Below are 16,313 nucleotides of genomic sequence, written 5' to 3' on the forward strand. Positions count from 1 at the left end.
TTTATAAAAAAAAATTGGGTTCTTGGAACGAATTATATTAAAATTTTTAAAAATAATTGAATTCTTGCGAAGAATTCTATTAAATTTTTTTAAAATAATTGAATCTCGCGAAGAATTTTATCAAAATCTTTTTGAATAATTGATTTTTTTCCAAAAATTTTATAAAAAATTGTCTTTTAAATAATTTATTTCCTGTGAAAATTTTAGTATTTATAAAAATAATTGAATTCTTGCAACGAATTTTATAAAAAAATTTTTAAAATAATTGAATCTTGTGAAGAATTTTATAAAAATCTTTTTAAATAATTAATTCTTTTTAAAAAATTTTATGAAAATTGTCTTTTGAATAATTGATTTCCAGTGAAAATTTTATTATTTTGAATTAGTAAATTTTTCTAATAAGTAGTAATTTTCACTAACTTATTAGTAAAATCTACTAATTCAAGAGTAGATTCAAGATTTTTTCCTTTTGAATTAGTAAATTTTACTAACAAGTCGTAATTTCTACTACTTTATTACTAAAATTTACTAATTTTAAAGTAAAAAGTAATGTAAAAAAATGTAAAATTTTAATAATTCGAATTTAGAGAGTGTAACGAAGACCTTAACGTTACTGGTTTATATTAAGACTTGATCTCCTTTGTGTATTTTCTTTTCTAAAATTACAAACATAACCTAAAAATTTTTGTAACTATGCACCTTTCTTCAGAGCGCGTTTTTATTAAATAGCGCGTTAATAATATTAAATTACTAAAAATAATGATAAATTAACTATATAAAAATAATAATTAAAATTACTATTAGTAATTATTAGTCACAGAAGAAAAAAAAACATATTCTTTCATAGAAGTCAAGGGGTTAATTACATATAAAACCCACATGTAGTAGTGATTGAGAAGAACAAAAAAAAAAAAAAAAGAAAAAAAACGGGATATATTTTAACTTTCACCGGGATTTAAAGCAAGCACTAAATGCGTCTTGTAAACAAAAAGGAAAAATAATGAAATAAAATAAAACTAACCTCGTATGCTCTGAAGAGAAGATAGAGCTCCCTTGGCTTGGCGTCCATCGGCAAGCCGCTCACGAACAAGGTGCGCACCTGAAAAGAGAAAGAAGAAGAGAACGATAATTGAGTTAATTAAGGTAATTGCTAGACGGGCCTGACAGAGATAAGGGAATGGACTTCTTGGTTTGACTTGTACTTAAGCCGAATCGATAGTCAATTGCGGAATTAATAAGCAGTCTCTTTTTCTCTCTTTGAAAAACTCATTTCTTAATTTCCTCTCAGACAGTTAGTCTAAGCTTCATCGCACTAAATGTTAAAGCCATTTTCACATGATACGCGCTTTCAAACTTCTTTCAATCCCATCGAAACAAAATTTTATTTATACATGGAAAAAAGTAACTTACAAAAAAATTTCCCTACAACAAAATTTTCCTACAAAAAAGTTTCCCTACAAAAAAAATTAACTTACAAAAAAAATTTCTCTACAAAAAAAATAACTTACAAAAAAATTTCTCTACAAAAAAAATAACTTACAAAAAAATTTACTAACAAAAAAAATATACTTACAAAAAAACACACTTGCAAAAAAAATTACGCAAAAAATTTACGTATAAAATTTACTCTCACAGTAATAAAATTTAATCCCTTCATTACGAACATTAAATTTTTATTCATTTTCCAATTTTTACCATATTTCATAATTAATTTAATAAACTTGAAAACTTAAGTCAACAAAATAATAAAAAAGAGAGTAAATACATTTATAACTGTATATAAAATATAAATCTAGTAAATATAAATAATAAATATTAAATGTTTATAAATATAATACAGGATATAATACATAAAATAAAATTTGCAGCGAATATTTAATACATGAAAAATGAATGTGTCGATGGAGATTTCAATTAATTAAAGTAATATGCGTGGAGAAGGATGAAAATTTTATATATAAACGTGAAAAGTGGTATGAAGTTTATTTTTTTATTGCGATAAAAAAGTTTTGGCTAAAGCAGTTAAAGGCAATTAAATTGTGGTGCATTTCATACTCAACTAAAGTTAAAATGAACGAAAAGCCGTCCAATTTGGAAAATTTAATCACGTGTTTCCGTCGGATATTAATAGAATTCCGATATCCTAGTATTTTTTTTTTAATTTTTATTTTTTATTTTGTATATAATATATACAACGCGAAAGCGTTTGGAAAAGCCCATAGGGACGAAATAAATCTTATCAACATTTTCCCCCTGTATCATAATCGCCCTACCTCTTGAGGCTCATGATCAAATTATTAAACTTCATATTTTAATCCTCTCTCCCATCTCATCTCGCGCCATCTCCTTAATCTTAGTCTTTAAAGGAAAATAAAATCTCAAGTTTATTACATATACACGGTATACAAGTAATTTTATTGACACTTTTTTCAATCAAATTTTTAGAACAAAAAAAAACATAAAATACAAAAAAAACAAAAAAAAATAAGAAACAAAATTAAAGCGAAATAATTTCTTAAAATTACAATCATAACCCTTCCGAAACTAAATTATTTTCTACAATTTTTAACTAAACTTCATTTCCAAATCAATTATTAATTAATTTATTCTTAAAATTACTTAATTTTTCTTCCAATTATTTAAATACAAAAATTCAATTTTTCATAATAGTTGTAACTGCTCATGATTCTTTTTTATAAAAGTTATTATGAATTACTGAAAATATTTAACCACAAATGTTAAAGGAACTAATTTTTAAAAAAATATAAAGAAATTCTTAAAACTAATAGCCTGGAAACATTCTAGATTGTTGCTGGGATGTTGCTGAACAACATCCTGAAAGAAAGAAAATTTTATCGTGACTTTTAAGCACTTTTAAGTAAAAGTAACCACAGCCGCCAACTAGCAGAAGATCAAAATTGCATAAAAAGACGTTTACATTAAATTCTTCCCACGTGAAAAAGTTCCCGGGAATTGGTGCGAGAAATTCCTGGGAGTTACTCTCGAGAAATTTCCCGGACTCGCTCGGGAAATTCTCCGGGAAAGTCCCGAGAAATTCCCGGGAGAGTCCCGGGAATATCTCGGTCCAATTCCCGGGAACTTTTTCACGTGGGTTTATATAAAAAAAAAATTTGGTATTTTGTTGCAAAAATTGGAAGAAAAGTCGAAAAAGTCGCAATTTTTGAAAATAAGTGTAAAAAAAGAGAATTTTTTGAAAATAGTCGAAAAAAGGCGAAAAAAGAAGAATTTTTTGAAAATAGTCGAAAAAAGTCGTTATAAAAAAAGGAAGAATATAAATTGAATGAAATATTTTAATGTTCTTCGATAATTAAATTTCCATCGGCAATTCCAATTCTTCTTCTTCTTTCTTTTGACCTCAATCGAATAACGTTCATTAATATCCAAAGGATCTTAAATAATAATTAACCCTTGAACTGAATTTTATTTAATCTGTTTAGCAAATTATAAGTTCAAACATAATTTTATATTTCGCCTTTTATTACTGAAATTACGTTCCAAAGAAATTGCGGTTTCCATGGTGAATATTTTAAAGTATAATCGATTAATGATATTATTGGTTTTTATGCGCGCCTGTAAATATTTAATGGATTACAAGAAGAGAATCTTCGCCTATATGTGAAAGAGAAAAAAAAATTAAAAAATATTACATTTACTTTCTTGTAATTTATTACATTTATATTGTAGGTACTATTCGGTAAAGCTATAGTTGAATATCTGTCATATATGCATATGTAATTGACCGCAACGATGCGATGACTTTAGCAGTAGTGTTTATAGCTGAAATCGATAAAAATGATGCATGCCTAGAATATATGTGAATTTAGTTAACTCGCATTTCGAATATTGTGTGCTGTATAATTGACATTTGTCCATCCGTTCAACCAATTCTATAATCATTTATCAGAATAATTAATAAGGCCGACATTTAATTCTTTCTATTGTCGAAAATTAATTGTCATATAATATTAATCCAAAATAATTATTATTATTATTTTTGTCGCAATGGTAATAATAATAATTGTCGCACATATTGTAAATGAATTATTAATTTACAATTAAGGTTAAATTTATTGTAATTAAATTTCGTTAATTGTATTCACATTCTATTATGCAGTAAAAATAATATTATTAATAATTAAAATATTAAGAATCACATTTTTTTAAGGAATATCATAGTTAATTCAAACTTAAGAAAATAATATCAATAAATAGCTGAAATATTTAAAAAAAAATATTAACACCGTTGCCACGCTTTTGCTCATTTCAAATTCCCTGACTTTTCCGAAAAAACGGAATTTTTCCAGGTTTTTAAAAATTACATTTGTCAACAAAAATTCAATTTTCTTTTTCCATGACTTTGCCTTGAATTTCAGACAAAATTCTTACTTTTCCTTGAATCTAAACAATATTCTGATTCAGTTTAAAATTTATTGCTCAGAAAAATTTTCAAAATATTCAAATTCAAACTTTTTTGAAATTAAACAATTATTAAAAACATTGTCATTAAACATGAAGACATCGATTAAATTTTAATTATATTAAAAATAATTGAATCTCTGTAAAAAATTTTATTAAATTGAGAAAAGTTTTTGAAAATAATTTCAATTTTGCCAAGAATTTTATAAAAAAATTTTTGAAAATAATTGAATTTCTGTAAAAAATTTCATTTAATTGAGAAAAGTTTTTGAAAATAATTGAAACTTTTCCTAGAATGTTTAAAAACTTTTGACCGCGTAATTAAATTTTTGCGAAGAATTTTATTTCTTTTGAAAATAATTGAATTCTGGAGACGAATTTAAAAATATTTTTTTTAAATAATTGAATTCTTTGGTGAAATTTTATTGAAACAGTAGATATTAAAAAAAAATTGAATTTTGATAAATTATGGAAATGAATTAAATTTCTACGAAGAATTTTATTACAATTATTTTGAAAAAAAAATTGAATTGTAAAAAAGAATTTCATTAAAATTTTTGAAAATAATTTAATTCTTTTAAGAAGTTTAATTTAAAATGTATTGACAATAATACAAATTCGAATAAATAAATTTTAGAAAGGCTTTTTTGAATTTAATTTCTTTCATGAATTTAATGAAATTTTTAAAAATAATTACATTTTTCGAGAAATTTCATTAAAATTATATTAAAAATAATTGAAATTTTGCGATGAGTTTTACTATTTATGAAAATATAATTGAATTTTTGAAACGAATTTTATTTTTAATGAAAGTTTCCAAGAAAAAGTAGAAAAAAATTCTCGTCAAAATTTCAATTATTTTGATAAATAATAAAATTCTTCGTCAAAATTCAATTATTTTCACAAATTTTAATAAAATTCTTTGTCAAAGAATTGATAATTTCAATTATTTTCAAAAACTTTCTCAATTTAATCAAATTTTTTACAGAGATTCAATTATTTTTAATACAATTAAAATTTAATCAAAATTCTGACTTTTCCAGGTTTTTTCAAGGTTTATAAAATTTCCTAACATTTCCAGATTTTTTTAGGTTTTCAGGTTGAGTGGTAAAATTAAATTAATTTATTGAAATGATTTACTAATAATCGACAAATTTGTTTCCAGAAAAATTAAAAAAAAATATTAATTGAATCGTATCGATAGTAAAAAATTTGTTTCCAGAAAAATTAAAAAAAATATTAATTGAATCTTATCGATAGTAAAAAATTTGTTTCCAGAAAAATTAAAAAAAATATGAATTGAATCGTATCGATAGTAAAAAATTTCTAATTACCATTAGCAATTAGGTAATATTGGCTTTTGTTTGGTGTGAGGGGAAATGATGCTTAGGGCGCCGAGTTTGTTTGCGCCGCCCTTGGAATAATTTAATAGTTTCATGCACTGCACACGGAAAGGTGTTTGTTCGAATAAATAAATTATTTAGCCGAGTCGAAAACTGTATAAAGTAATATTCCGAAGGACAGTGCGAATAAATGTTTTAAAAAGATTTCTATTTTCAAGCAAAAAAAAAGTAGCAAAGAAAATAATACTTTTTCTCTTGTGTGACACTCACGACAAAAGAAATAAGAGTTTACTATTATAAATGTGTTAACAGACTTGGAGTCACAGAGTCAAACTCTGAATTTACAGCACGTCAGTAAGAAACAAGAATTGTACATTTATATTTAAGACTCTCGGAGGCAAATTGTTAAACGTAATGCTAAAGCTGCGCGCCTTCTTTTGCATAAAAAATGACTACTTCTCTCTCCCATTTGTTTTCTCACGCAGTAGTTTCCACATTTTACGATTTTTTATTATTTTCACCGCTCTTTTTGTTTTTTTTAATCTATATTTTAAATAAAAATCAGAAAAATACAATTATTTTTAATTAATTAAAAAAGTATCTCTCTCTCTTTTCAATTATTGTAAAATATATTTTCGAAATGAAATTCATCCATCGCATCGTGAAAAAGAAATTGGAGATAATATACGATATATGAGATTCATCAATGTGTCTGAAGCGAAATTTTTCTACTTGACGGCTGACCAATATCATCCTCATCTACTGAAAGTGAAGGAACCAGACACACACACTGATGGTTTATAATCAATACCGAAAATTTTATTCTTCACTGACACAAATGTCAATACGAATTTTTCAAACTTAAATATAATGAGCTGCCATTTAATTATTAATTATTTTTTTTTATTTGAACCAAAAAATACAGCCATATTTTTCAATAAAAACTTGTTATTCTTGATGAGCACATTAAAAACGAGTAAAAATGTGGAATTATAATGAAAAGTATAAAAATGCACCGCGTTGAAAAAAAGTAGCTCGACTCTTCTTTTTTTGAAAAAAAAAGTAAACTAGAATTTAAAAAAATAAAATAAACGGAAAAAGGGTGTTCAGGTTGAGGCATTCTACTAAATAAACATACAATGTGTGTTGTATGGGTATAATAATGAGATCATATGTATAACGCAAAATGTATATGGACACAATATTCGTGTGAAGACTATCTTGTTGAAAACAAGTCTGTGCCCATCGAACCTGAGCTCCGGTATTTTATTTAAGTTTCAAGCGGAACCACGCTTTTCGCTCTCCTCTATTCTTTTGCGACCCACACTACAAAAATTTTAGATTTTCAGTCCCCAGCGGACCAGAAATTAAAACAATTGCATTTCAAAGGGTCGCACATCTTTTGTCTCTTGATAATTAGAAAATTGCTGGATAAACTTTTTCAAAACTCGAAACTCGCTTTTATATATACGCGAAAATAATAGAGAAGCTATTATCGCAAAAAAATTCTTTTGTTTATTTATATCTATCAATTTTTCAAAGTATTCCCTCTGCATTTGAATCAAATTTGATTCAAAAATATAATTTCAAAAACTTTGAAAAAGATTTAGAAAGATTTAAACGATTTCAGGCTTTGTATTCGATAATTAATTTTAAAAAATAAAAAAAATAGTAATTCCTCGAAACATGTAATTCTTCTTAAAAATTTTATTAAAATTCATCAAAAGAATTCAATTATTTCTAGAAACTGGCAAAAAAAATTCTTCTCAAGAATTCAATTATTTCCATAAATAGCAAAATTCTTCAGATTTACTAAATTCTTTTAAATATTATTTTTAACAAATATTCTTCACAAGAATTCAATTATTATTTTCATAAATTTCTAAAAAATTCTAAAAAAAAATCAATTATTTTCAAAAGTAATAAAATTCTTCGCAGAAATTCAATTATGTTTAAAAATTTTTTTTAAATTATCCTCAAAAATTCAATTGTCTTTATAAATATAATTAAACTGTTCTCTACAATTCAATTATTTTCAAAAATTTTATAAAATTCTACGCAAACATTTAATTATTTTTATAAATAATAACATTCTTTGGAAGGATTCAATTACTTTGATAAATAGTAAAATTCTTTGCAGAAATTCAATTAGTATCAATACATTTTAATAAAATTGAATTAATCAAATTTTCAATTATAATTATGAACAAACAAAATTATTATTATTTCACAAATTTTTAATTAAATTTGAACCCTTTTCAAAATTCAATTATTTATAAAAATTCACGCTATAATACTCTTTTAATATTCAATTATAATTTAAAATTTTAAGTGAAATTCATTTTTAACCAATTTTTATTAGAAAATTTAACGAGAATTCAATTATTTAAATACAAAGAGAAATAATTGAATATATTTCTTGAAATTGAATTTTTCCGAAGGATTTTATCAAAAATTTTTTAAAATAATTGAATTCTTTCGGCGAATTAAAAAAAAATTTTTTAAATAAATGCAATTTTGTATCATTTTATTTAAATTTGTATAAAAAATAGTTGAAATTCTGCGATAAGTTTTATTATTTACGAAAATAATTGAATTCTTGCAACAAATTTTATTAACAACATTTTTTAAAGAATTGAATTCCTGCGAAGAATTTTATTTCTGAAAATAATTGAAGAAAAATATTATTTATCAAAAATAATATTAATTCCTTGTGAAGAATTTTATTCAAAATTTTTTTAAATAATTGAATTTCTCATAGAATTTTTGAAAATTTTTTGAAAATAATTACACTCCATCGAGAAATTCCATAAAAAAATTGAAAATAATTGAAATCTGACAAAGAATTTTATTACACTTTTTTTTTAAATAATTGGATTCCTGTGAAAAATTTTATTTTTGAAAAGAATTGAATTCCTGGGGTAGAATTTTATTAAAATTTCTCAAATAATTGAATTGCTTCGAAGAATTTTGTATTTTACGAAATTGTATTCTATGATCAATTTTATAAAAAAAAATTTTAATTTATAAAGCACTTCATCAAAATATTTTTTTAAAATAATTCAATTCTCGAGGAAAATTGTATTATTTATGAAAAAAATTAATTTCTTACGAAGAATTTTATTCAAATTTTTTTAAATAATTAAATTCTCATTAAAAAAAATATATTATTTGTGAAAATAATTGAATTCTTAAAAAGAATTGTATTGAAAATAATTGAATTGTATAGGAAAATTTTTTAAAATTGCAATTTTTTTAACTAAATCTTGTAAAGAATTTTTTCAATATTTTTTTAAATAATAGAATTTTTAAAAGAATTTTATTTAAATTTTTCCAAATAATTGAATTTATCAGAACTATTTTTTTTAATTCTCTAAATGTATTTGAATTCTTTTGAGAAACTTCAGTAGAAAATTAAAAATAATTGAATTGGTTCGAAGAAATTTATAAAAAAAAATTGGTAAGTAATTGAATTCCTGTGAAACTTTAATTAAAATTTTGTTTAAATAATAGAATTCTTTTGGGAAATCCGAGGGAAAATCTTATTAAAATTGTATTAAAAATATTTGAATTCTTATGAAAAATTTGATCCTTTTTAAAAATAATTGAATTCTTGCGAAGAATTTTATTAAATTTTTTTGAAAATAATTGAATTTATATGAATTAGTTTATCACTTTTTAAAATAATTGAATTTCTGTAATCGCAGTTGTTCTTACTCTCTAAATTCAAATTCGTAAAAATTTTTACTAATTTGAATTAGTGACAGACTTTTTGTTTTTCAATTAGTAAGTTTCACTATAATAAATAGCAATTTTTACTAATTTTTTAGTAAAATTTACTAATTCAAAAGCAAAAAGTCAGTCAATAATTCGAAGAAGTAAAAATTTTTACTAATTCAAATTTTGAGAGTAGGTCCAAACCATAGGTCTAGGTCTATATTTTAACCATAGGTCTAAACCATAGGTCTATTTTTTAACCATAGGTCAAAATACAAGTCGTCCATCGAAAAAAATCAAATATTTGATTCAAACCTAAAAAGAATAAAAAGAATAGTTCGTGCATCTCAGTGATAATTTCGAAGCAAAAAGAAATGAACTTGTAAATAATATTAAACCTTTTTATTGGACGGCAATGTCAAAGACCTAAGCTCTACATTTAGCTGACGATGTAACACTGTAGGGGCGAAAAGAAGATCATAAAAGATGCAATCGTGAATAGGCGATAGGTCGAGATGTATGTATGTTTGAGAACATAGCATGGCGCATCAACCAGCGTACATTACAATTGGTTTGACCTCGCATGCTTTCATTATTGATACCTATGCCACAGTAAGCGCTAGTTCCTACACTATACTGTCTCTCTACTTCTACTTACTTTACTATACACGCAATTTCAAGAAAAAAAATTAAAAAAACACAAAAATAATACACGCAATTAACTTATCAATAAACCCATCTTCCAACAGTTTTGCCTCATCATAAAAGGAAAAAATAAAAATTTCCCTCATGCCCACAATGCCCATAAATCCGATATGATGAGAATTTTATGTCGATATAGCTATGTACTTAAATGTAATCAGTCTATTGATTCTATTAATGGTGTATAAAATTTTTTTTATAGAGAAGAAAAAGGAAGATGTTGACTGAAGAAAAATTAATGTAGCCTTTTTAATTTTTTTCCGTTTTATTAAGAGAAAAACAGAGAGAGAGAGAGAGAGAGAGAGAGAGAAAATTTGGTTGGAGGATAGATAGAAATTAGAAATCCAAACTTGCGGGGGTGAAAAAGTTGTTCTACGCCACTGGCAAAATCTATATAGTACAGACATAGCGGCGACGTTGAGTCTGCCTTGCCTTAGAACAGGGGAACCGAGTACAGCACGCCGATCACTTATTCATGTGCCAAGAAATGATTCTGCCCTTCTCTGTTATTACCCGACCAACCCATGTGAAAAACACAGTCGCATATATTGCCCGTGTTACGACGATCCGAATTAAATGCCTAATATTCATGAAAAGAAAAGAACAAATAAAGCCTCTGACCACTTTAAACTTCCTGAAAAATTAAACCAGAAAAGGATTCTCTCATTTATTTAATAGGAAAGTAGCGAAACTCTTAAAACTCACTCTCAACCGACAGAATTAAGAACAGAATAAAAATTGAGACCAAGTGCGGAAGAAAAATCACATTTTCTTTTAAAATCCGAAATAGTATCCATTTGTCCCAATTATTAAAAATCGAAAAAGTAATAAACCTTTCTTAAAAGGCACAACCTTTCCTTTTGTAACATTTTTTTTTTCCTTTTTGTAGCATGTTTTCTTTAAAGGCAAAACCCTTTTTTTAAAGGCAAAACATCCTTTTTTTAAAAAGAAAGAAAAAGAATTTAAAACATGAGAAAAGAGAGCCGAATGGTAGAAATTTTAGTTATTCTCCATTCCTGGAAAATATAGATTTTCGTTATCTTGAAATAGGAAGCATAGATTTACGTTAGGCATGAGCATTGTTACAGATTCAACTCCACGTCTCCATTTTAGTATTCTCGTAAAGTGTAAGAGTCGTAAAAAGGGTAAGTTTAACGCGATAGTGTCAAGCGATTTATTCCGTAATATTGAGGTAATTTTACAAGGTAATTTTCAAGCCGCACACTAAGAGATATATATATATATATGTTTGAAAACACACACCTGCTGAAGCAGCGTGATCGAATTCGACATGCGCACTCACTGTGTGTGTGTTGTCATAGCAATGATGTATAATACCGACCTTTCGTTAAATTACTGTTTCATTGATCGATATGTTGTTTACAAGATTTGTGTTTTAGAACTTGTTTCAGAAGCAAAAAAAAAAAGAATCACATTAAGAGTTATAATAGGAAAAATGATCGCAGAACAAAAATCGAAAATTGATTTTTAGAAAATGTTGAAATAATGAAATTCAATAAAATCAGAATTATGATGGATTTTCACAGCTTTGTAGTATAAATCATGATAGTTAATTATCAGGATGGCCAAAATCTAGTTTTGATTGTTTGTGTCTGTGCGAATTGAATGTATAAACGTTAAATGCATTTGTGTAATATATGCAAATTAGGAAATGTCATCGTTTATCGGTAATTTTACGATGTCGTGAATAGAGGAATGTTAAACAGTCACATTTCAACAATAATCAAGTAAATATATATGAATATATGGTGTAGCATTTATTGCAAGTTAATATTATTGGAGAGATCGAAAATGTTATGCATATACGATTTTAAGTAACTCCCCCAAGAAACGTTATTAATTTTTCATAAAGATTTTACATTAAACTGTACATGAAGATTTACATTAAACTTTAAATGAAGATTTACATTAAACTTTACACGAAGATTTACTCATTAAACTTTACATAAATTTTTGTCAAAGCTGATAGTGATATTTTTATCATCAACAACTCGGACCGCTATATGTTGGAGAGATGCATGAATATTTCCTGCAGATCATTAGTCTAAATTGTCATTTACCAGAATGCTACTTAGCCGTTTTCTCAAATGGCAGAAAATTTACATTTCATCAAATTTTCACTTGCAGAAATTTACATTTGATGGCGAATTCTTATCAAACTTTTGCTCGATCAAATCTGTTGCATATTTGTTTGAACAAATAAAAGTTGTATGTAATTATTTATAATTCCGACGGAATTAAAAATTCTTCTAAACATTCAAAGTCAAACCTTTTTAAAAATAAAGAACTTAGAAGAATATTAAAAATAATTGAATAATTATAATATTAATTCATTATTTTATATTATAAGAACTTTTACTACAATTATAGTAAAAAATTTCTGGTAACTTTTACTATACTTTCAGAATAAATTTTGCTACGTTCGAAGTAAATTTCACTACGTTCAAAAAACATGTTTTTTTAAAAACTAGTAAAATTTACTTCGAAAGTAGTAAAAGTTACCAGAAATGTTTTACTGTAAAAGTAGTAGAAGTTAGTTTATATTTTTCTCCATGTAAAATTTCCAACTGAAATTCTTCATTAAATCAATTATTTTTAATAATTTCTGAAAAAGTACTTTAAGAATTTTCAAATCCACTTGTTACAATTCAATTTTACGTGAAATTTCGTTCATTCAGAAATCCCATAAATATATTAGAAAATAAAAACCTAAAAACAATTTTTTTAAAAAATTCAATTAAACTTTTTCAAAAAAAATTAATTCTACACAATTGGAACTCAAAAGTAGGAAAATTCAAATTTTCATATTATTTTCATATTTGCAAAATTCAATTATTTCTAAAAATTCACTCTATAATCATTTTAATATTCAATTATTATTTTAAATTTCAACTAAAATTCATTTTTAAATCAGTTTTTAATATTTATTAGAAAATTTGATGAGAATTCAATTATTTAAATACAAATAAAATGCAAATAAATAATTTATTGAATAATTATTATTATTATTATTATTAATGTTGAATGTTTATTAAAATTGATTTCTTATTAAGAATTTTATCAACAAATTCTTAAATAATTGAGTTCTTTCGAAGAATTTTAATAAAATTTTTAAAGAATTATTACATTTTACAGAAATTCAATTAGAATTCTATTAAAAATAATTAAAATTTGGCGATATATTTATGAAAATAATTGAATCCTTGTCAAAAATTTATTTTATTTAAAATTTTTTTTTTAAATAATTGAAATCTGATATTTTATTAACATTCTATTGAAAATAATTGAATTCTTGCAATGAATTCAAAATAATTGCAATTCTGACAAAAATTTATGAAAATTTTAAAAAATAATTGAATTTTTGTAATGAATTCAAAATAATTGCAATTTTGACAAAAATTTATGAAAATTTTAAAAAATAATTGAATTCTTGTAATGAATTCAAAATAATTGCAATTCTGACAAAAATTTATGAAAAATTTTAAGAATAATTGAATTATTTCAAGAAATTTTATTAAAAAAATTAACAGAAATTCTGCAAGTAATTTCAAATTTTTTTTAAAAATAATTGAATTCTGATATTTTATTAACATTCTATTGAAAATAATTGAATTTTTGCAATGACTTTAAAAGAATTGAAATTCTGACATGAAATTTATAAACAATTTTAAGAATACATTGAATTCTTTCGAGAAAGTTTATTAAAAAAAAAAAAATTGATATTCTGCCAAAAAATTTACTAACAAATTAAAGAACAATTGCATTCTTTCGAGAAATTTTATATTAAAGCTAATTGAATTTTTACGAAGAATTCAAAATAATTGAAATTCTGCAAGTAAATTTATCGAAGATTTTAAGAATAATAATTGGATTCTTTTGAAAAATAAAAAAAAATAATTGAATTCTTGCAATGAATTAAAAATATAATTGAAATTCTAATAAGAAATTTATGAAAAATTTAAGAATAATTGAATTCTTTCGAGAAATTTTATTTAAAAAATTAATAGAAATTCTGCAAGGAATTTATCAAAATTTTTAAAAATAATTTAATTCTGATATTTTATTAAAATTCTATTAAATATAATTGAATTCTTGCAATAAATTGAAAAGAATTGACAAGAAATTTATAAAAAATTTTAAGAATAATAAATTGAATTCTTTCGAGAAATTTTATTAAAAATAATTAAATTTTTGCCAAGAAATCTGTTATTTATAATAATAATAATTGTTGTTTTAAATCCTCATGATTATTATTACATTCTCATTTTAATAATAGAACGTGAAAAAATGTCTTGTTTTGGAATATTAGCATATAAAGTTTTCCACTCTTTTTTCTCATTTTTTTTTCCTCTCTTTTTGGGTTCTCGACACGTTCGTTAGCGTTATTTTAAAACTAAGAATTAAAAAAAAAAGAATGCATGAAAGTGGAGAGGGAGAGCAATTAAAAAGTGTCTCGTTTGGGGTGTAAAATATTTTCTAAACTTGGAGCATTAGAAAATAAAAAAATTGTCGACATTAGTTGGTGCAGATAGGTTTAATTAACTCCAAATGAGGTGTGTATACTGTAAAATTGTTGGAAAAAAGAATTCAGACATCTCAATTAGGTATAGGTAGACCTGTGACATTTATCCGTCGTGCGTCATTGCATCGAGCAACCCAATTTCAATCCCATTGACATCACTTAAATGTTTGGATTCTATTGATCAGTTTCCACTTGAAATTGAAGTCGATTTCAGTATAAACACTATTGCAATTATTGAATTAAATATTTATTTTCGTTCTAAAATCTGTAATGGAAATCTTCTATTTTAATAAATAAATAATTCGCTCTTTGACTTTAAATAAATATTTAGATTTTCTTTCCTCGATTCTGCTTAATTCGTATGTGGTATTTAGAGGAGAAACGGAATATTGATCACGTCTTGAGTCAATCAATGAATCATGCAATTAGCAGTTCACTTGATGATGTACGTTAGTCAACAAAATTAGCTTTGACTTTTGATGATTGTTTCGAAAATAGTGATTTGGGACAAAGGAATATAATAATTTTGAAAAGAGAGAAAAGACAGGTTGTAAACTGGAACAAGTGCAATTTTCGTGAGCAAAGCAGGTTTCTTGAGGCTGAAAAGAGAGCACTCGATAGGGCACGTCTATCTTAGAGCATTGAGAACGTTCTCTTTGCTACTTGGGGACACAAAGCATTCACCTCTAGAAAAACAAGTCTGGAAAGTGTAGAGCAATACACAACTATACGCTTCGCATTGGTAGCCTCAATTTGAAACGCGCGTTTCTCGTCATTCTACACACACATTTTTCCATCTATTTCAGGTTTCGATAGGTTTCTTGTTAATCCACCTCGTTAAAATTGAATTAAGTCATTGCTAGTCTCGTGTATTTCACATTGACCTGGGTCTTAAATTCAATTTCAAAACCACTTGCCTTTTAATAACCAGCATATCCTTCATTTTTCGAATCCTATCAAATAAATTCAAAAAAACAAAAAGAACGAAAAAAATTGATAAATATCGGAATGCCCCAAAAGTACAGGGCGAAATATTTATAAAACTCATTCATTGAAATATTTTCATATTCGTGTCAGTACTGACAAGAGTTCATTGTTTGCCCCAATTGCATATACCATTGGGACGCTTATTGGTCAATATATTCCAAGCACCAATCCACGAATACAAGACTAATTATAAATCGTCTAATAATACTTTCGGTTTATTGGGAAAATTGTTCTTAATAGAAATATAGAAACATCTTCTTTTGCTGCAACACCTGTTTAGTAATTTTAGTACCTACCAATAATCAGAAATAGTTAAAAAAGTATCGTCAAAATAATTAAAACAATTGAATTTCAGTTTTAGCTGAAAAACAATTACCCTCGTATCACAATTGTTTTACATTGTATCAGTTTTCTAAAAAATATCCAAAATTTTTTTAAATTTTAATTAAAAACAATTTAATTCTGGAAAAGTTAGAAATTATTCCAGAAATTCAATTATTTTCAAAAACTTTCGAAAATATAATGAAATTTCTGCAATAATTTCTTCTCAAAAATTCAATTATTTTCTACCAATTTTTTAAAAT

General features: G+C 24.7%; 2 protein-coding genes across 4 annotated transcripts in view; one reads left to right on the forward strand and one right to left on the reverse strand.

The window, feature by feature from the left end:
* LOC122499272 (aquaporin-like) overlaps positions 1-16,313 on the forward strand; it is a 240,862-nt gene that overhangs the window by 189,911 nt on the left and 34,638 nt on the right. The window lies entirely within an intron of this gene.
* The window catches only part of LOC122499270 (protein couch potato), a 101,221-nt gene that overhangs the window by 58,464 nt on the left and 26,444 nt on the right, over positions 1-16,313 (reverse strand). For all 3 annotated transcript variants that reach the window (XM_043607521.1, XM_043607520.1, XM_043607522.1), the window contains one exon: positions 1,022-1,099. In XM_043607521.1, coding sequence (XP_043463456.1) covers positions 1,022-1,069 — 48 coding nt within the window. In that variant the 5' untranslated portion in view covers positions 1,070-1,099. The remainder of the gene's footprint in view (positions 1-1,021; positions 1,100-16,313) is intronic.

This window comes from Leptopilina heterotoma, unplaced genomic scaffold (genome assembly GCF_015476425.1).
Source record: "Leptopilina heterotoma isolate Lh14 unplaced genomic scaffold, ASM1547642v1 Lhet_166, whole genome shotgun sequence".
Classification (NCBI taxonomy): Eukaryota; Metazoa; Arthropoda; class Insecta; order Hymenoptera; family Figitidae; genus Leptopilina; species Leptopilina heterotoma.